Source organism: Teleopsis dalmanni, chromosome 1 (genome assembly GCF_002237135.1).
Source record: "Teleopsis dalmanni isolate 2A chromosome 1, ASM223713v2, whole genome shotgun sequence".
NCBI classification, from domain to species: domain Eukaryota; kingdom Metazoa; phylum Arthropoda; class Insecta; order Diptera; family Diopsidae; genus Teleopsis; species Teleopsis dalmanni.
The window spans coordinates 90,911,294-90,928,292 of NC_051846.1; the positions used below are offsets into that span (position 1 = coordinate 90,911,294).

General features: G+C 27.1%; 1 protein-coding gene across 1 annotated transcript in view; it reads left to right on the forward strand.

Annotated features, from left to right (window-relative positions):
* LOC119671016 overlaps positions 1 to 3,188 on the forward strand; it is a 43,251-nt gene extending 40,063 nt beyond the window's left edge. The window contains exon 4 of the mRNA XM_038081499.1: positions 2,815 to 3,188. Within this exon, the coding sequence (XP_037937427.1) occupies positions 2,815 to 2,820 (6 nt within the window). The 3' untranslated portion in view covers positions 2,821 to 3,188. The remainder of the gene's footprint in view (positions 1 to 2,814) is intronic.
* Positions 3,189 to 16,999: the final 13,811 nt, after the last annotated feature.

Below are 16,999 nucleotides of genomic sequence, written 5' to 3' on the forward strand. Positions count from 1 at the left end.
ACAAACTTGCGGAGTTTTTTTTATTAATCACGACTTTTTTTTTATAATTTTGGTAATTTTTCTTATAAATTGTATACGTCATACCACTGTGTTAAATGTCTACAGTGGATTTGAACTGTATAAGTTATAACGCATTCAAATATAAGTAATAAATTAAATATATTTATAAAATATATATACAAAATATAAATATACAAATAAAATAAGTATACTTATTATAGTTACTATTGCTTTTATTTGAACCTCGTTTCCTCGTTTTATTTCCCAATAGAAAATATTTTCATATTGCCTGAGTAAGATTAGGTTGGAGTGGCGGCCTTGTAGCCAAAGCTCAATTGAGCTCAAATAATGTCCCGTTGTGATACCCACATATTTTGTATTCCCTAACTTCCTGAAAAATAATTAGAAATAAATATAAATTAAAATTTTTAATTTTAAATATAATTTAAATTATACTTAAAAGTATTTTCTTAAATACTTTATATTTAAGGCCGTGTGTGAGTTCGAGTAAATTGATGGTAAATTGAGGAAAATAGTAAATTATGTCGGTATGGCAGCGAATGTTAGTATTTACCAGAATTTCGAGTAGGGTAAATTAGATAAAAATTAGGTAAATTAGTTGTTACCATTAAAAAAATTTTAAAAGATGTTTAATAAATAAATAAATGAATTTGAAAACTTTTAACCAAAAAAAAAAAATAACTAAGTGCAATAAATAAATATTTACATAAGTACAGTGCAAAAAAACCCCAAGAAATTTTAATTTACTCAAACTCGCACACGGCCTAAAAAGTATTTCAATATGACTTCTCATCCCTCTTTAAAACATTTTAAACTTGAGTTTTATATTAGTTAGTTTTATATTAGTTTTATATGTTTTTAAATTAACATCTTTTTAATTATTTTCAAAATTATTTTATCAAATACAAATTACTTTTCAAAACTACGAAATTCCAATACATCAATATTCATATTCCATATTATTTAAATTTAATACTGGAAAGGTACCTGACATTTAGTGTTGCTCCACAGTTTCCATCCATATCGTCTTCTTTGTAATTAAAAACATTTTAAGACTCTTATGCTTGACTGAAACTCTTTAAATATGTGAACATTCATTTGTCAAGTTTGGAAAAGATTGAAAGTAGAAAACTTGCATCAATGAAATTGTAATTTGCATTTCTCCAAGCTAAAAGCTGCATAATTTGAATAAAATTATTCTCAACATTCAAAACAATCTGCGTGTTTACCTTTGAGGAGCACAGATGGTTCAATTGATTTGTGTACAAAATAATTCGCAGAGGATTTTGTATTTTCAAAATACATACTTTTCAACTAAATTGGCAAATACTTTAATCGAAATTAAAATTCAATGGAGAATGAAATAAAAAACCATGAAGAGAATATTTAGTCTTCCATATTCTTAATATTTCTTTCTCTAATAACTTCTAAGTAGTTCAGTTACATAATAGTGAAAACCATTACACAATTAAGAGCACAATAAATAATTATGGCATTTTTCATAATTTGTTGATAATGGGAAAGTTTAAAATTTCTCATTTAAATTAAATTCCAAAATAATTGCAGGTTCTTGTTTGCGATTTAGATTTGCATTATAAAAAACAATAATGCACGATAATTTTTATCAGCCGATAAGAAACAATAATCGATAACAGATCAAAAGCCATTGATTGCTTATATCAGCAACAGAATTTTTATCTCTTTCAAACGTCCTTTAGAATTATTGTAATGACAAGTTTATTTTAGGTTTTTATTGTTTATTGTGTTTTAATTGTTATCAAAATTTCTTATACAATTTAACACCAATCAACAAATGTTTTTGTTTTACTAAATTAAAATAGTTCCGAGTTCACTTTTTTAATAATACTTTTTATACTGTTAAAGTTAAAGTTTTTTTTTCATTCCTTTTCACATTCATCTTTAACAATATAAATAATGGTTTTGTTTTGTTAAAACAAAAAATAAAATTATACAAAAATTTATTCTAACATATATATTGAATTTAATAAATAATAAACTTATATAAAAATTTATTCTTATGTATAAATTTATATACATATATATTTTGTATATATTATGACCTATTATGTTGAGCCTTTTCCGAGTTAGTGCATCTGGAAACTTTTACTCTTTGACAGCTAGGGGGTTTTTGCAGAGTCCCACCCATCTCACTGACTAATCTAAGATCTAAGATCTGAATACCGTACTGTGCGGTTAGTGATTACTCTGAGATTAGATAGTGCTAAGTAGAGCAGCTTGTCGGTTTTTGCATATAAATTCGGGACTCTGTCCCTTATGTACTTTTTGACCGGATCTATTCTAAGGTCTCTTAGCATGTCATTCGTGTGTATGTACCATGCCACTTTGAAGAGTCTTCAGTAATTTTGTTTCAAGTAAAAAAGTAGAAAAGACAGCCCAATCATTTTTAATCTTTGTCAGTTTTAATTAATTTCAATCTTATCTTCTTCGGCGGCCCACATAACTATTTCGGATACGCCAAATATCCATCATCAGTAATAACACTATGCTACAATAAGTTCTATTTTTTGATTTTTCAATAATGTTAGGTAAGTTAGTTAGTTAGTGCTAAGAAACCCATCTGGATTTCTAGCAATAACGGGTTAAAGTTTGATTTTAACTTCGATTTTAAGGGGTTAATAAACAATTCTTATATAAAGAGACACGCATCCTTTCCTGAATGCCCAGTTTTTCCTGTCAAAAAGAGGGATTTTTCATATATTTTTTAAGACGAGTTGTTTCTACAGGTTGATTTTAAAAAAATTCTCTTTTTAGGAGTAATGAACCGAGTCTGTGGAAAGATGTCTAAGGCAAAAATGTTTATATATTCATTCGTAACACAAGCCTACTGAAAACATGAAAGTCGTATCTTTGGAAACCTAAAATTTTAATCCGTTATTGCCAGACAACAAGATGTGTAGGTTGAAAATTTGAGCTCAGCAGACCCAAATGTACCTAGAACCTTACGAAAAAAGCGAAAAAGAAAGTAAAGGAATTAATTTTTGTTTTCTAGTGTAATTTTTGGAAACATCTATAGTTTGATTGTAACATACGTATATAAATTGAACCGTCAAAATTGAACCGTGGACTGGTGGACAGAATTTATATCAATACACAAAGTGAATGTACACTTAAGTTGCATTATTCGAATTTCGTTAATTTTTGTTATTTATTTACAAACAACAATTGCAATTGCTGTGTTGTTTTAAGAAAAACGAATAAACACAGCTATACAAATTTACTTAACTATTGTAAATTGTTATGTTTTAAATATAAACATTCTTTATTTTTATTTGAATACCGTTGTGTACGCTTTTTTTTCAAGTTCAACGTTAAACATTTTTCTTAAGTCGCTAGCTTAATTTAGCGGGCGAATTCAAAATTTGAATTAATCCAAAAAATAAAAATGATTACATAGTTGTTTAAGAAGTAAATCAATTTTTCTTAATTTGCAATAAATAATATATTCAATTTATGATTTCACCTTATTAATCTTTACATTATAGTCCATATAATCTAGTAATTCTACTTCACTAACTTATCCCTAATAAGAAGAAAAAGTTTTTTGTTCTAAATAAAATTTATTTGAAAACTAAAATAGAATCAAATTTTATAAATACCACAAAATTATTAATTATATTAAATTACAATAAATTTTAAAATTGGAACAAAATGAATTTTACGTTATAGATATAGTTATTACAATTTGATCTGTAATAATTTATTATTGCTTCTCGTTAGAATTTCATTTAATTTTCTCCGTTTAATTTAGAAAGAAAAATTTTACATTTATAACTTTTTGCTTAAATTAATAAAAATCCAATTGCTTAATTACAAATACAATTTTTCGAAAATTTTAAATTTTTTGAATTTAGGTTAATATTTTTCTGGCTCGCCAAAAAAATATCTATACCTATTTGTTATACAAACTTTATAAAGTGTTCGTAAAATTTCAAAAGTTATAATCTTTTAATGTGGAAGTAAAATTAAGGACTCTCTTATTTAATTATACTACGAACGGTTGACAAAAAGCTTAACTAGCCACCAAAACCGACAACATGTTTAGTCCAACATTAACGTTTAAAAACAACAATTTTAAAATTTAGATATACGAGTATATATCATATTTACTCCTTCTTTATTTCTATATTTGATTTCAAATATTATCGATCATATACAAAAATATTCAGTCCTAATATAAATGTAAATTTAAATATATTAACGAATAAATATGAGTGTATATATTATTTTATGTATCAATATATCAATATATATATATATATATATGTTATTAGCTGTTTATTAGCAGTTTCTCTGAATCTGTTTCTACAGCGTGCTATATACCATAACATTGTTATGTTGTCAAAAATCGTTTAATGTATATAATTTCGGAATCCAATTATCTACTTCCTCTGCTCTTAATCTTCTTTCAATTTTCCCTTCTAAAATAAGTGAAATGTATTTTTAGCTTCATATACTATAACCAAGTTATATCGTCTTCCGTAGTTTGATCTTTGTATGAAGTCTGTTCCGATTCAATACACATCACTTTTCAGTTGTAAGGTATTCAATGCACGCAGTCTTCTATATACATAGATTTAGAAAATAACCTTTAATATCTAAAATTTTAAATAATTGTGTCTCTATAGGGAAAAAAAATTTTGACTATTCGTAGTATTTTCCGAAAAGAATTTTAAACGGAGTATTAAGATGATGTCGTAAAAAACGCACCAATGAAGTTGGGGAAGGTATATGGGTTTCGAAAACCAAAAATATTTAATTAAAACAATTCATTATATCTAGTGTAAGATGGTTCAAAATGTTTTATACGGGTTTAAGTTCCAAAACGTTTTTGTGCTTGCTTTTTTTATATATACGCATAATACCAAGTATCCACTTAACCAAAACTTACAGTACTTATTGAATTAATTAAATTATATTTATATTATAAATATGTTTGAACTATTTAACATATATTTAAATAAGATATATTGCCTTATTTAAACTTATTTGACCAAATCTTCATGGAGGCACAACCTATTAAAATGGAAATCTATCAATAAAATATATGTGTTGACTACAACAATATATGAAAATGATAATTGTAAATGATAATAATAATAAAATAATTATAAATAATTAATTGTGATAAATTTATTTTAGTATATTATGAATTATATATCTATAAAAAAAATATTTTAGCAATGATTAATATATTAATGATGAGTACTTAATCAGTACTTCTATTTTTCCTACTATTTCTACTTAAAATATTTTTAATATATAACTGCTGAAGTCTGTTAATTTAGTTTAATTATTAATTAAAAATATAGTCAATTATAGTCTATCAAATATTAAAAACATGTTGCAATAAGTATTGCTTCTAAAAGAAATTGATATGTTATGTATAATGCATATAAGGCTTATACTTCTAGTTTCTCTATGATGTAAAACGAAGGATATATTCTATTTTTTATGATATATTGATTTTAATTATTGATAAATGATTTTTTATTTATGTTATATCACTAGAATATTTGTATTCCTGAATAACCACAATTTTGGTTGTTTTTTGTTTTTTTATTAATTCTGAGGACATAATAAGAAACTGTTTGGTTTACCATATTATATATGACATTTCATTTTTATTATTTTATTTTGTATTTTATACTTCTCCAGTAAATTTCTATATACTTCCTTAATTTAAAATATTACTTGTCAGTGTTGTGGTGATATCGATCATTTCTGACATTAGTCTCTTTGAATTTTTGCTCTTCCTCTCTAAGATGTTGACATTCTCAAAGGCAGGAATGTACGGCCTGCACAGTGGGCCGTTATCGTAACATATGTCCATCATAAACTGCATGATATGCAGTGCACCACATTAAATAATTTATGGGGATGTTCGTTTATTTATTCGTTTAAAAATATCCTACAGGGTTGTAAGTTTGGAATGTTGGTGGAAGTATGTCTATTTTTTATATATATATAAATATGAATTTTTAAAACGTTCAGAAATACTACTCATGAAAGTCATTGACATATTATTTGTTATTCTAGTAGTATTGTATCATCCGTCAGCCGACAGGTTTGTTTGCAAAATCATGCTCTTTTAGTAAGCTATTAATGACCTTCTTATTTTCTTTAAGACCATACTTCTAGGATGTTAAGAATAAAACCTAATGGTTATAACCCACGAAAATTGATTAATACCGATAAATATATTAAAAATAACTTCAGATTAGAATAGGAGAACATTTTTTTCAAAAATTACCAAACTCACTATTCTATAAAAATCTATAAGAATTTTAGATTTTTAACAAAACTATGTTCTAAAAAAAGTATACACATTCTGTAATTTAAAAAAAAAAATAAAAATTAATTTTAAAGCTGTGAACGCGCAAATATTTAGATTTTCTTAAATTGTTTTTATTTCAAAGAATTTAAAAAAAATTATATTTTTCAAATTTTTTATATAAAAAATTTAAAAGAATCTCAATGGTTTCATGACCATAATTGTTTGGCTCACCACTAAGGCAAAGTCCACTCAATATTCCTCACCATTTTTAAGCACCGGCAATTGTCAGCGATTTGTTTACTTTTCCCAAAAAAACAAAATATTTACATTTCTTATACAGATTTGGCATTCACAAAAACCAAAATTAAAATTGAGTTCGAAACACAAGAAAGGCAACAAAAGTGAGGGACTCGGTCTACCGAGTTGCCAACTCAAAGTCAAATATTTGCAAAAAGGCACCTTCACTCTACCTTGACTTAATTTACTGTTAATCCTCTTAGCGCTGAATGCGATGTTTTACATTCCTTTTTATTACCACAATTATTATTATTCATTTCTCAATTCTTTTAAACATAAAATTTGAATACCGAAAAGTAGGAACTGCAGAGCTTGACGAATTTTTAAAGGCAATCGGTGTTCTCTAGTGGGCGGGATTGATGTTACGATTCTGTCTACTTACGATGTCATTTCAAATGTCAACGCAATGAGAAGAATAGCAACTTTTTGGCGCTAATTGACAGCGGTGGGCAGGTCCTTTGGCAGTGTTACCTTGCGGCTATTGTTGTTGTGTACGGTGGTCGGTGTTTCGGTGTTTCGGTGTTTCGGAGGAAATTGTTTTACACTGTTTGTAGTGTTAAGTTTTCGGGCTGTTGAAGGCTAGTTAAATATATTTTCTATTATGCAAATATAAATGTAAATAAATGTAAAAAATTTGTTAAAAATTTACATGAGCATTTTGTGTTGCTTTGGTTTTATGCTCTACTGTTTTTATAAATGGAAAAAAAGCAAGGCCATGCCAAGCCTTACAATGGGTAAGTTTTAATTATGAAATGAGAATGAACAAGTTCTTTTACAAGGGTGCAGTTCCCAAAAGCATTGGTCATTTGTTTTGTTATTAAATTTTATAAAAATATAAATTGATATTCATAATTTCATGTATATATATATATATATATATATGTAGCATGTATGACGAGCAAATATTGTCTTTAAATATAATTTACTTAGTGGACCTATTTACTTCTAGATATATAAATAGGTGAAGTAATAGAACGCTCTCTCTCTAACACCATAAACGCTCTACATATAATTTAGAAGATGTTTGAGAGTTTATAATAATAAATGACAAATGTGTTAATCCAGCAATATTTTTACCTCAGATACGGTAAATATGATTCAACCTGGTTTTAAATAAGTAATAGTATAAACATTGGATAAATAAATCCACCTTAGACACGAAGGAATAAAACTTAAACTCAGAAAAAAGTGTAAACGTAGTTGCTTTAATTCGTTTAAAAGTAAATAATAATTCTTACATGAAATTAAAATTATTTTTAATATTCTTAAATTGTTATTTCATTTTTAATAAAATAATTTATTTTAATGTCTGAATCAGATCTGCTAGATACTTTATAAAATAAATTGTCTTATTCTTGAACTCCTGACAGATATATGCATAAAGATTCGAAAAAAGAATGAGTAAGAAATACATATGAAAATTTAAGGTAGTTTTAATATACAGTGTGTAGAGAATTTTGACCCTTGATTAATGACATGACAATATTGCTTCAAATACTGATGCTTACTTTTAAACCGAAAGACCCAAAGATGTTTTAATGGTCCCACTATTCGTATTATACTACAATAATGCATCATAACATTAAATTTTTGTTGAAGAGTTTTATTAAAGAACTCGATATAGAATTTGTGATGAGAACTTATTAAATTTGGCAGGCATTTTAAGATTTCATCATCAAAATTGTCCAAAATGATCTAATATAAAGACAACATATTTTGTGCTTATAAACCCAATCTAACAATTCATAAAATTTTCTCCAACAACAAAAGCTGCAACAAAATAATGTGGTGTATCAAATAAATTGCAACGGAAATGAAGATGGGAGTTGTAGAGAGATCTCCATTGGGGCAATTTGAAATTATATATATGCTGACATGCATACTTAACGTTCGAACGAAGGCGATCGCAATGCATCACCCTTTACATATTTTACGAACTAATGTGTTGAGGCATAAGAAAAATATTGTGCATGGGAAACGTGAAGAATCTTTCATCTTTCGTTGTTCCAGAAGTGAAAAACATTCGACCAATCTCTGCTTACCCTTAATCTGCTTAATCTTTTTACTCGATAAGTTAAGTGAGGCCTAATACAAAAAAGTTTTACCTCGATTTGTAACATAATTTTTTATAAAATTAACATTCATTTATGAATATATATAAATTAGTGATAAAACTACAGTTTTTTAACGTAATAGTTAAAACGGTTATGGAAAATCTAAAATAATGAAAATTATTGTAGGTTTTGTAAATTCAATTTTTGCGGGTTTCAGTACGTGGCTTTAGCATTCTCCGAACAAATAATGAAATAATATTATGTATCTAATTATCAGGCATATATTATTGTACAAGACAGAAAGTCTTAAAACAATAAGACCCAGTCCTGGGTCATGATAACACGCCAATGAAGCCAATGAAGGCCTGTGTTACCGAAAGAGCTGCTTAAAAAGTAAACCACATTGAAGCAGTTAATGCTTATAGAACGTCGAATTTTATAGTGTATTTATTTTAAGAACATTACAAGAAAAAAGCTATTGAATTCAGCTTTGCTGTTAGAATAAATCAAATGCATATAGCAGACTATCTTAATAATTAAAATAAAGATAATTAAACTCATCTTAGAACCCAAAGTACAGCAGCACGATAATTCATTATTTTGGTTGTGACTTTTTTAAAATATAATAAATTTTTGCATATTACATATTAACAAAAATAAATAAAAAAATGATATGTAATACGTACGACAAATTTTTAAATAAAAATATAACCACTGCAATATATATTTCTAATTTAAAATTTTTATTGAGACTAATTGAGACTTTGATCCTGTAGGGAACCAAGGAGTGCCGCAAATGATGGCCTAGCAATTAAAGTAGAATTGATGTTTTATTCCCAATATATTTAAATTCTACCGTCAATGACTTTATGTATATAAGTATATATGACATTTCGCTTTTAAGTACACAATCTTTGACAGTTTCCACAAAATTTAAGCATTTTTTGTTTTTAATTTGCTTTTGACAGTGCAAGTCCTGGAAATGATTTTTTGTCAGTTGCGTTCGTTGTTCGCTTTGTTTCCTGTTTCTGCCATCATTGGCAAGGATTTACTTTTTGATTTTTGACAAAAATATTGTAAAACTTTCAAGTCGAAATGAGACGTTTAAAGACTGCACAATCAGCATGACAAAAAAATTCCTCAAATACTCGTAGTCTGAAATTGAAAATATATTACAAAAACTCTAAGTTATCTTTTTTTTCACTTACATCAAATTTTTTTTACCCTTAAACAAATCTCAATGTTTCGGTTTTCCTTTCATTTCTCGCAAAGTTTAATAGTCACTTAAGTGGCAGTGAAGATTTGAGAATACTTTCGATTTAAGTTAGTTTTTTTCGTCCCGAATCCATGCGGCAAAGTGAACAAAATTTCACGCTCCGTTTGGTGGATGTCCTAGCAAGAAACTTTTCAAAGCTTTTTGTTATTTCGACTTAAGTTATAACGGCCATTTAATTCTCTGCTGTTATTTAATAAAGAAATAGAAATGCATTAAAGGACTTAACTGACTTGCAAGGGCATTGCCAAATAATTCAATTCACAGTTTTTCATATGGAAGAGAAATTTATTAAAAATATCTGCACTTTTGGGTGTTTTTAAACTTCCTTTTATACTGCGAGTTATTTAGTTTTGTTAGCGATGCCGGCAAGTCTTTGGAATCAAAGCCATTAAAATGCTGCAAAAAACTTTTTGTACTGCGAAGCACGCAGTTAAATAGAAAACTTTGCTTTACTTAACAATTTTACTAAAATGTTTGCAGTCACGTGCATTTTGCAGTTGAAGCCATGAAATCATGGAGCCATAGTTTTTTCATCAAAATCTTCACCTTGTAGTTGAGTAGGCTTTTTATCAAATTTTCTATGCCTAACACTCAACGAAAAAGTGTAACATATTTCAACTATAAGCAAGGAATTTTAAAATACTTTTTCACTCCTTACACTGCCTTTATTTACTGTAGCCTCAGCAGTCTCAGGGTTTCCTTCTAATGGTAGCCTCGGTACGAATTGCTTAACAGGATCACGTATGCGCAACTTGTGCATTCAACAAAACGAATCCAATGGATACAAAAATAATAGGCGTGAGGTCGACACTGGGTTGTTGCCGATAAAGCACTCTGGTTCAAAGAATGTTACTACTGATGCCTTTACTACTGCCACTACTGCTCTTTGCACTTCGCACTTCGGCTATCCCAAACGAGGTTTTTATGACTTTGCCAAATGATTTGTGGAACATCATTTTCCCATTCGCACTTTTCTACTGCATAGTGTGAGTACACAGTAAACTTTTAAAAATGAAACAAAAAAGTATTACATAACACATTTCGAGACTGTAATGAGGTGATTACAGCGGCATTAATTAGTTACATAAATTATTTATATTGCTTCAAATTTCTCTTTATGTTATTTACTAAAAGTATAGCCAAAATCTTACAAAACAGAAATTCCAAATAAAAGCATCTGGTTTTAGAGTTCGTTTAATTAAATTTCACTTACAATTTATTTTATTGTGTTAGGACACTTACAAAAAAAAAACATCATATTTTTAATTTTAAAATAAATTTTAGTTTAATTACATTTAATATTTTTCATTAGATATTTCAAGCTTCCTTGAAAATATCATATCAATATCATATCATTTGTTAACATCAGCTCGATATATCTGTCCGATTATATTTATTGTAATTCCACACAAATGTCTTAAAGTCTCATGGGCTACAAATGCAAAATTCCACACTTTTCAAATAATACTGACTATAAAATACTTTAAAGAAATGAAACTTCTTAAGCTAAAACTTAGGAGTTAAAAAATTTTACGAGCAAATCTTAACTCTGAACATTTTAAGAGCATTGTTGTTGCTTCACATGTTTTCATTCGTAAGTTGCGAGTATTTTTTTGCTACTCTGAAAGAAAAAATTATTGCTATTGTTTTTTTAGCTTATATTCTTTAACAATAATTTCTACACAAATGTTCCACACACATTATATTCTCAACAAAATTAGTTTAATTTACTTATATCATAATTATATGAATATTTAAAATGTATTTCATTTTTAAATATACCATAATTCATTATTAAAGAGTTTATTTTAAATAAGTATATAACTTAAAAGTTTCAAAGTAGACTATTATTAAAGTTTATATTATTATTTTAAGGTTACATTTAGAGTACGTTGACAAGAATTTGAAAATTGTATTTCTGAACTCCGACTACATTCACGTGTAATTAAGCAAATTCTAATGCAAAAATATAGTTTCCCTTTGCTCCGTCGTACATAATTGTCTTCTCACATGTCAAATATAATTTTGAATTCCTTCGCCTTAGAACTGCCACAACATTCACACCTTGGAACCCATTTAACCACACATTTACTCCACATACGATCAAACCAAAGTGAATACAAATTCCCATTCTAATTTTGTGCCCCAGGAGCCGAGCAGAGTTTAAAATGTGTATCTTTCCAAATGGAACATTCCGCTTACACTCTTAATTTGCATTTACATTTATTGTGTTGAATTTTAATGTAATACTCACAAATTTTCTAGCTTAATTTGTGAAATCTAATCTTAAATTGTTGTGAGAATCACCTTTTGTGCGAAATATCACATAAAGCGTCACTGATTAAATCGAGTATTTCATCCCAAGCATGAGGCAAATGTGTTTCCGGCACTACAAAATCTGCACCCGTAGAACTGCTGTCAATTGTATAAATATTTGAAAATTCAAGTGAAACACCATCAACTAAATTATATTTGCTTTTAATGTATGAAATTATAATTATTATCACAAATACCTACTAAAGCATGAAGACATACAAACAAATTTATGTTTAACCATGTTCGATACTCCTACAAATAACCTGAGCAGTCAGTCCATCATTTGTTGGCATATTTAGGTAAATGGATCCATGGATGTGCAAATCAATTAAATCTGTAGTTAAATATTTAGATTCAATAGAGAATTTTATTTCACAATTTCAAAAGAATTCCAATTATTAATTGTTTATAAAATTCAATTTATTTTACAAATATATACAAAACAACTTACACCAGCATTTGTTTTCTAATAATAGTTACATGATTTATTGTGATTGAAAATATAATAATTTAAATAGTGACCTCAAATACTAAAAATAATATTAATTAATAATTTTTATTGAAGTAAAACCTCAATAAACTTCAATCATTTAAACTATGGCCAAATAAAATAAATTTTAAATGTAGTTCAAAAAACCACTTACATTTAATAAGAACAAGCATTTGCAAATAAAAATTAATTATTTTTGCTGGGTTTCAAATACATTAAGGTCGATTTCAGTTTTATTCTAGGTTTTAGTTGCTTCTTTAAAATTTTTATGCTTTTTACATAAATCACAAAAAGCCATTAACGAAAAATTGTACTTTACTTCAAACTTTTGAAAACATTTCGTTGTCAGCCATTCATTTGATTTATTACTACTCACTTTAAAATAGTTTGGAATGATTACAAATTTATGAATTTTTAATTTGCATAAAGAACATTTGAAGAGATTTTTTACTCAGGGTTACGTTACTAAATAACAAGTGAAACTATCGTTTATATTAAAACTTTCTAAGTGGAAGGTATGAGAAAATTGTTTAAATTGTTCAATATGTACAAATACTGACTCGAATTAAATTTATTAAATTTAATTAATCATTTTGACAAGATCTTATTTATCTTCATCTAAATTGTTAATATTTACACCTGAAATTATATGGTAAATGTATCTTCGGAGAACCGATGAGAGCGGCATAAATTTTCAATCTGCTTTCGCTTTCAAACACCGCCAATAAATGTTAATTATCTTATATTGACTGTAAATGTTTGTAAAAATTAAATTTTTAATAATACTAAAAAATATGTCAATTAACATTTATTTTTGCCTGAATTCACTAAGTTTAGTAATAGAAAAGATACTGTTGTAATGGCTGCAGCTTTAAGTGATAACAAGTACACTAGGGTGGCCCTGAAAAAAAATTTTTTCACATCAGATTATTTATATATTTTTCTAGTATCTTAGTGGAAAAGAAAAAGATGTGCAAAAAGGCGTCTGGCTATCGAACATGATCCTAGGATTAACTGAAATAGTCTATTCAGACATTAGCATAGTAAATGGTCTATACTTTCTTCTGTGTCATCTTCATACTTGTTTCTGTAATAATATTTATTGTTGGCGTATATTCAGAACTCATATCAGTCTATGATAGAGTGAATCTTTGTAAGAGATTTTAACGGAATAATAGTTCTTTAGGTATCCTAAAGATATTAGATCTTTGTTTCAAGCACAAATTACTGTATTGATTTCCTGTTTTATATATCTTCAGTTTAAAAACTTATTCGAATCCTAATGCTAAAGAACGCATTTTTCTTTCAAGTATTACATAACGCAAATTTTTGTCATTTTAACGCCCTCATCCCTAATGAAATACTATGTTCCAAATACAGCCTCATTCCTCTCATAGAATTTTCTGATAGTACATTTTAGGTATGCAGGAGGTAATGCAATATATGTACATCAGCTGCATAAAATGTATTTTAAAATTTAGTACTAATAACCATGGCTATGCCAAAGAAACTTTGTCAACATAAACATAAGTGAAATTTTAAATAAAAAATATAACTAAAAAATTAAATAAACAAATATCAAAATAAACAAAATATATACAATAAATATTTATAGCATATAATTTAAGATAATTAAGGAGCGACTAAATAAATAAATAATTATTTCTTTTATTATTTTTGTATTATTATTTTTTATTATTTTTGTTATCAAGAAATTATGAAACAATTAAGTTAATTTGATTTTAAATAATAGATTTAATATATTTTTATAATTTAATATATTATTGTCCAATCTGTATGTTCTTACACTCTTGTAATTTATTATTACTTTATTATGGTAATAATAAAAGTAATAATTGGTAAGCTTCTTTATTGGTAATTTTGCATTAAATCTGCATAAGTACCATCCAACACGTTATATCACTGATGTGTGAATAATATTTAGCTCTAATATAAAATTTCATTAAAAGCCTGGATGGACAAACTTATCTACATAGAATTTAATTATTCCCAAAAATGCGTCATTGTTATTTCAAGTTAAAGTTCCATATGCTTATAGTTAAAAGCAATTTAACGTACATTACAGTAAGTTTACATTATCTCAATTAAAGCAATATGTGCCATTATTAATACAAAATCCACACAAAAATTTGTTGGCCTGGCTCGATAATTGTAAGTGTAAAAACAGTTTTCCAAATGCATAAAATTTGTGAAATGCAATAATAGCAACGTGTCAGGAATAAGAAAATTGCCAATTTTCTTTGTCATAACCAAAGTCATTCTCATATACTAATATATGTTTTATGTTTCATATGTTTTAAGTGTGTATTTAATATGTTCCAAAACAATTATTTGCGTTACCATTTTTAATTGTAATGGAATATAATTGTGATAAATAGTTAATAGGTATATTTCAAACTCTAACTATTTCAAAAATTGTTATTTTTCGCTATATCGTACTAAATTAAATAATATTAAATATTAATTACTTATTTTTACTTCTTAATATATCATTTTATAAAGGTTGTTTTACTTTGAAGTTATAAGGTTTTGAATTGAAAAAATAAAACAAACATAAGTTAAATATTTTATTAAATATTTGAATATTTTTTATTGATGTATAATTTTACGAGTTTATAATAATGACAAAAAATGATTTCGTACAGTTGACCATTATAAAAACATTTTAAAAATTATATCCTATGGTTGCGATTACTTCCGGGCCTTAAAAACATTAACCCTCCCATTTTATTAAGTAGTTTCAGTAATCACAGCTTAATTATGCCAATTTACAGCCCCTTGTAGTGCTGTGGATTGCTAGTGGATCGCCTTTAAGTTTTCTTAAGACTAGAAGTAACGTGTTTTTTTAACAAAACTACTGAGACAGAAGTAAGCCTTAAAATCGTAAGTTGTAGCACTCTGTAAACATTTCTGTTAATCGTTTATTTGGAATACAATAATAAAAAATTATTTTAAAAATTTTTCAGACGTTAATCATTGTCTGATAACTTGCCAAATATTACTTTTAAAAAAGTTTTCTTTTTTTAATTGAGTATTATTATTTTTATAAAAATAGCTACTAAAAGAAGGCCCATTATACAGGGTCTTCTTAAATTCATTTTAAAATATTTAACAAAATAATTATTACTTAATTAATTATCATAATCAAATTATAATACATTACTTCCCTTCGATTAACACTGCACGATAAACTTTACATACTTAAAGTCGAAAGCGGTAAACGTGATTATTAGTTTAAATGTCTCCTTATTTATAAAAGCCTTTCTTGATTACGTTAGGGCCGTATCAAGTAACGACATTATTAAAAAATTAATTTTTAAATTGGCGCCTCAATTATTTGAATCACTGCAAACGACCTACAACTACAGTTACACCAGTTACACAAGTTACACAATAAAAAAGCACAAACACTTGCACATATCCATTTAAATAAACGACTGCAATACAAAGGCAAATAAAAACTTTCATCATCAACGGCAAAAGTAGCAACAAAATCAGTGTTGCCAATGCAAAAAAGTTTTGCAATTTGTAGACCAAAAACAATGAAAAACGAATAAAATGAAAGAAAATTCCCCCATCAAGCAACAACGGAAATACAACAGCACACACACTTGCACACAACAAATACAATATGCAGTATGCAGTACCGAACATATGCAATCGTAATGTGTGTCACAAGTGTATAAGGATGTGCTTCCTTTCTGTGTGCGCTGTGTTTGCGTTGGAGTTGTGTTGCGTTTGTTGCGTTTGTTGTGTGCTTTTGTTGCATTTCTGTCGATTCCACATTTGAATTTGTCAATCAAATTGCACTTTCAGTTTGCTTAATCACTTTCTATGAGCTTGAGAACATTAAAATTTTAAGCTGATTCAACCAATTGATTTTTTGCTTTAATATTTTAATAAAACTTTTAAAAAACTGTTAAATATTTATGTTGCAAAAAGAATAGAACTCAGTTCATCGTTTACACTATTATGTGCGGTTCGAATATATATTTTTTTGTTTGGCATATCCTTTTGCAATGTCAAACACAAATACAAATTTTGTTCAAATATAAATACAAACTAAACTTTTTAGCCTTAAGCTTTTATGCAAATTTCTACAAATCACAACAAGCCTGTATGCATATATCACAGGACCTAAAACGTTCGGCTTTGCGGAAACGTATAGCATGGTACACAAAAATTTAGCTAAAGGTTTGCATATTTAC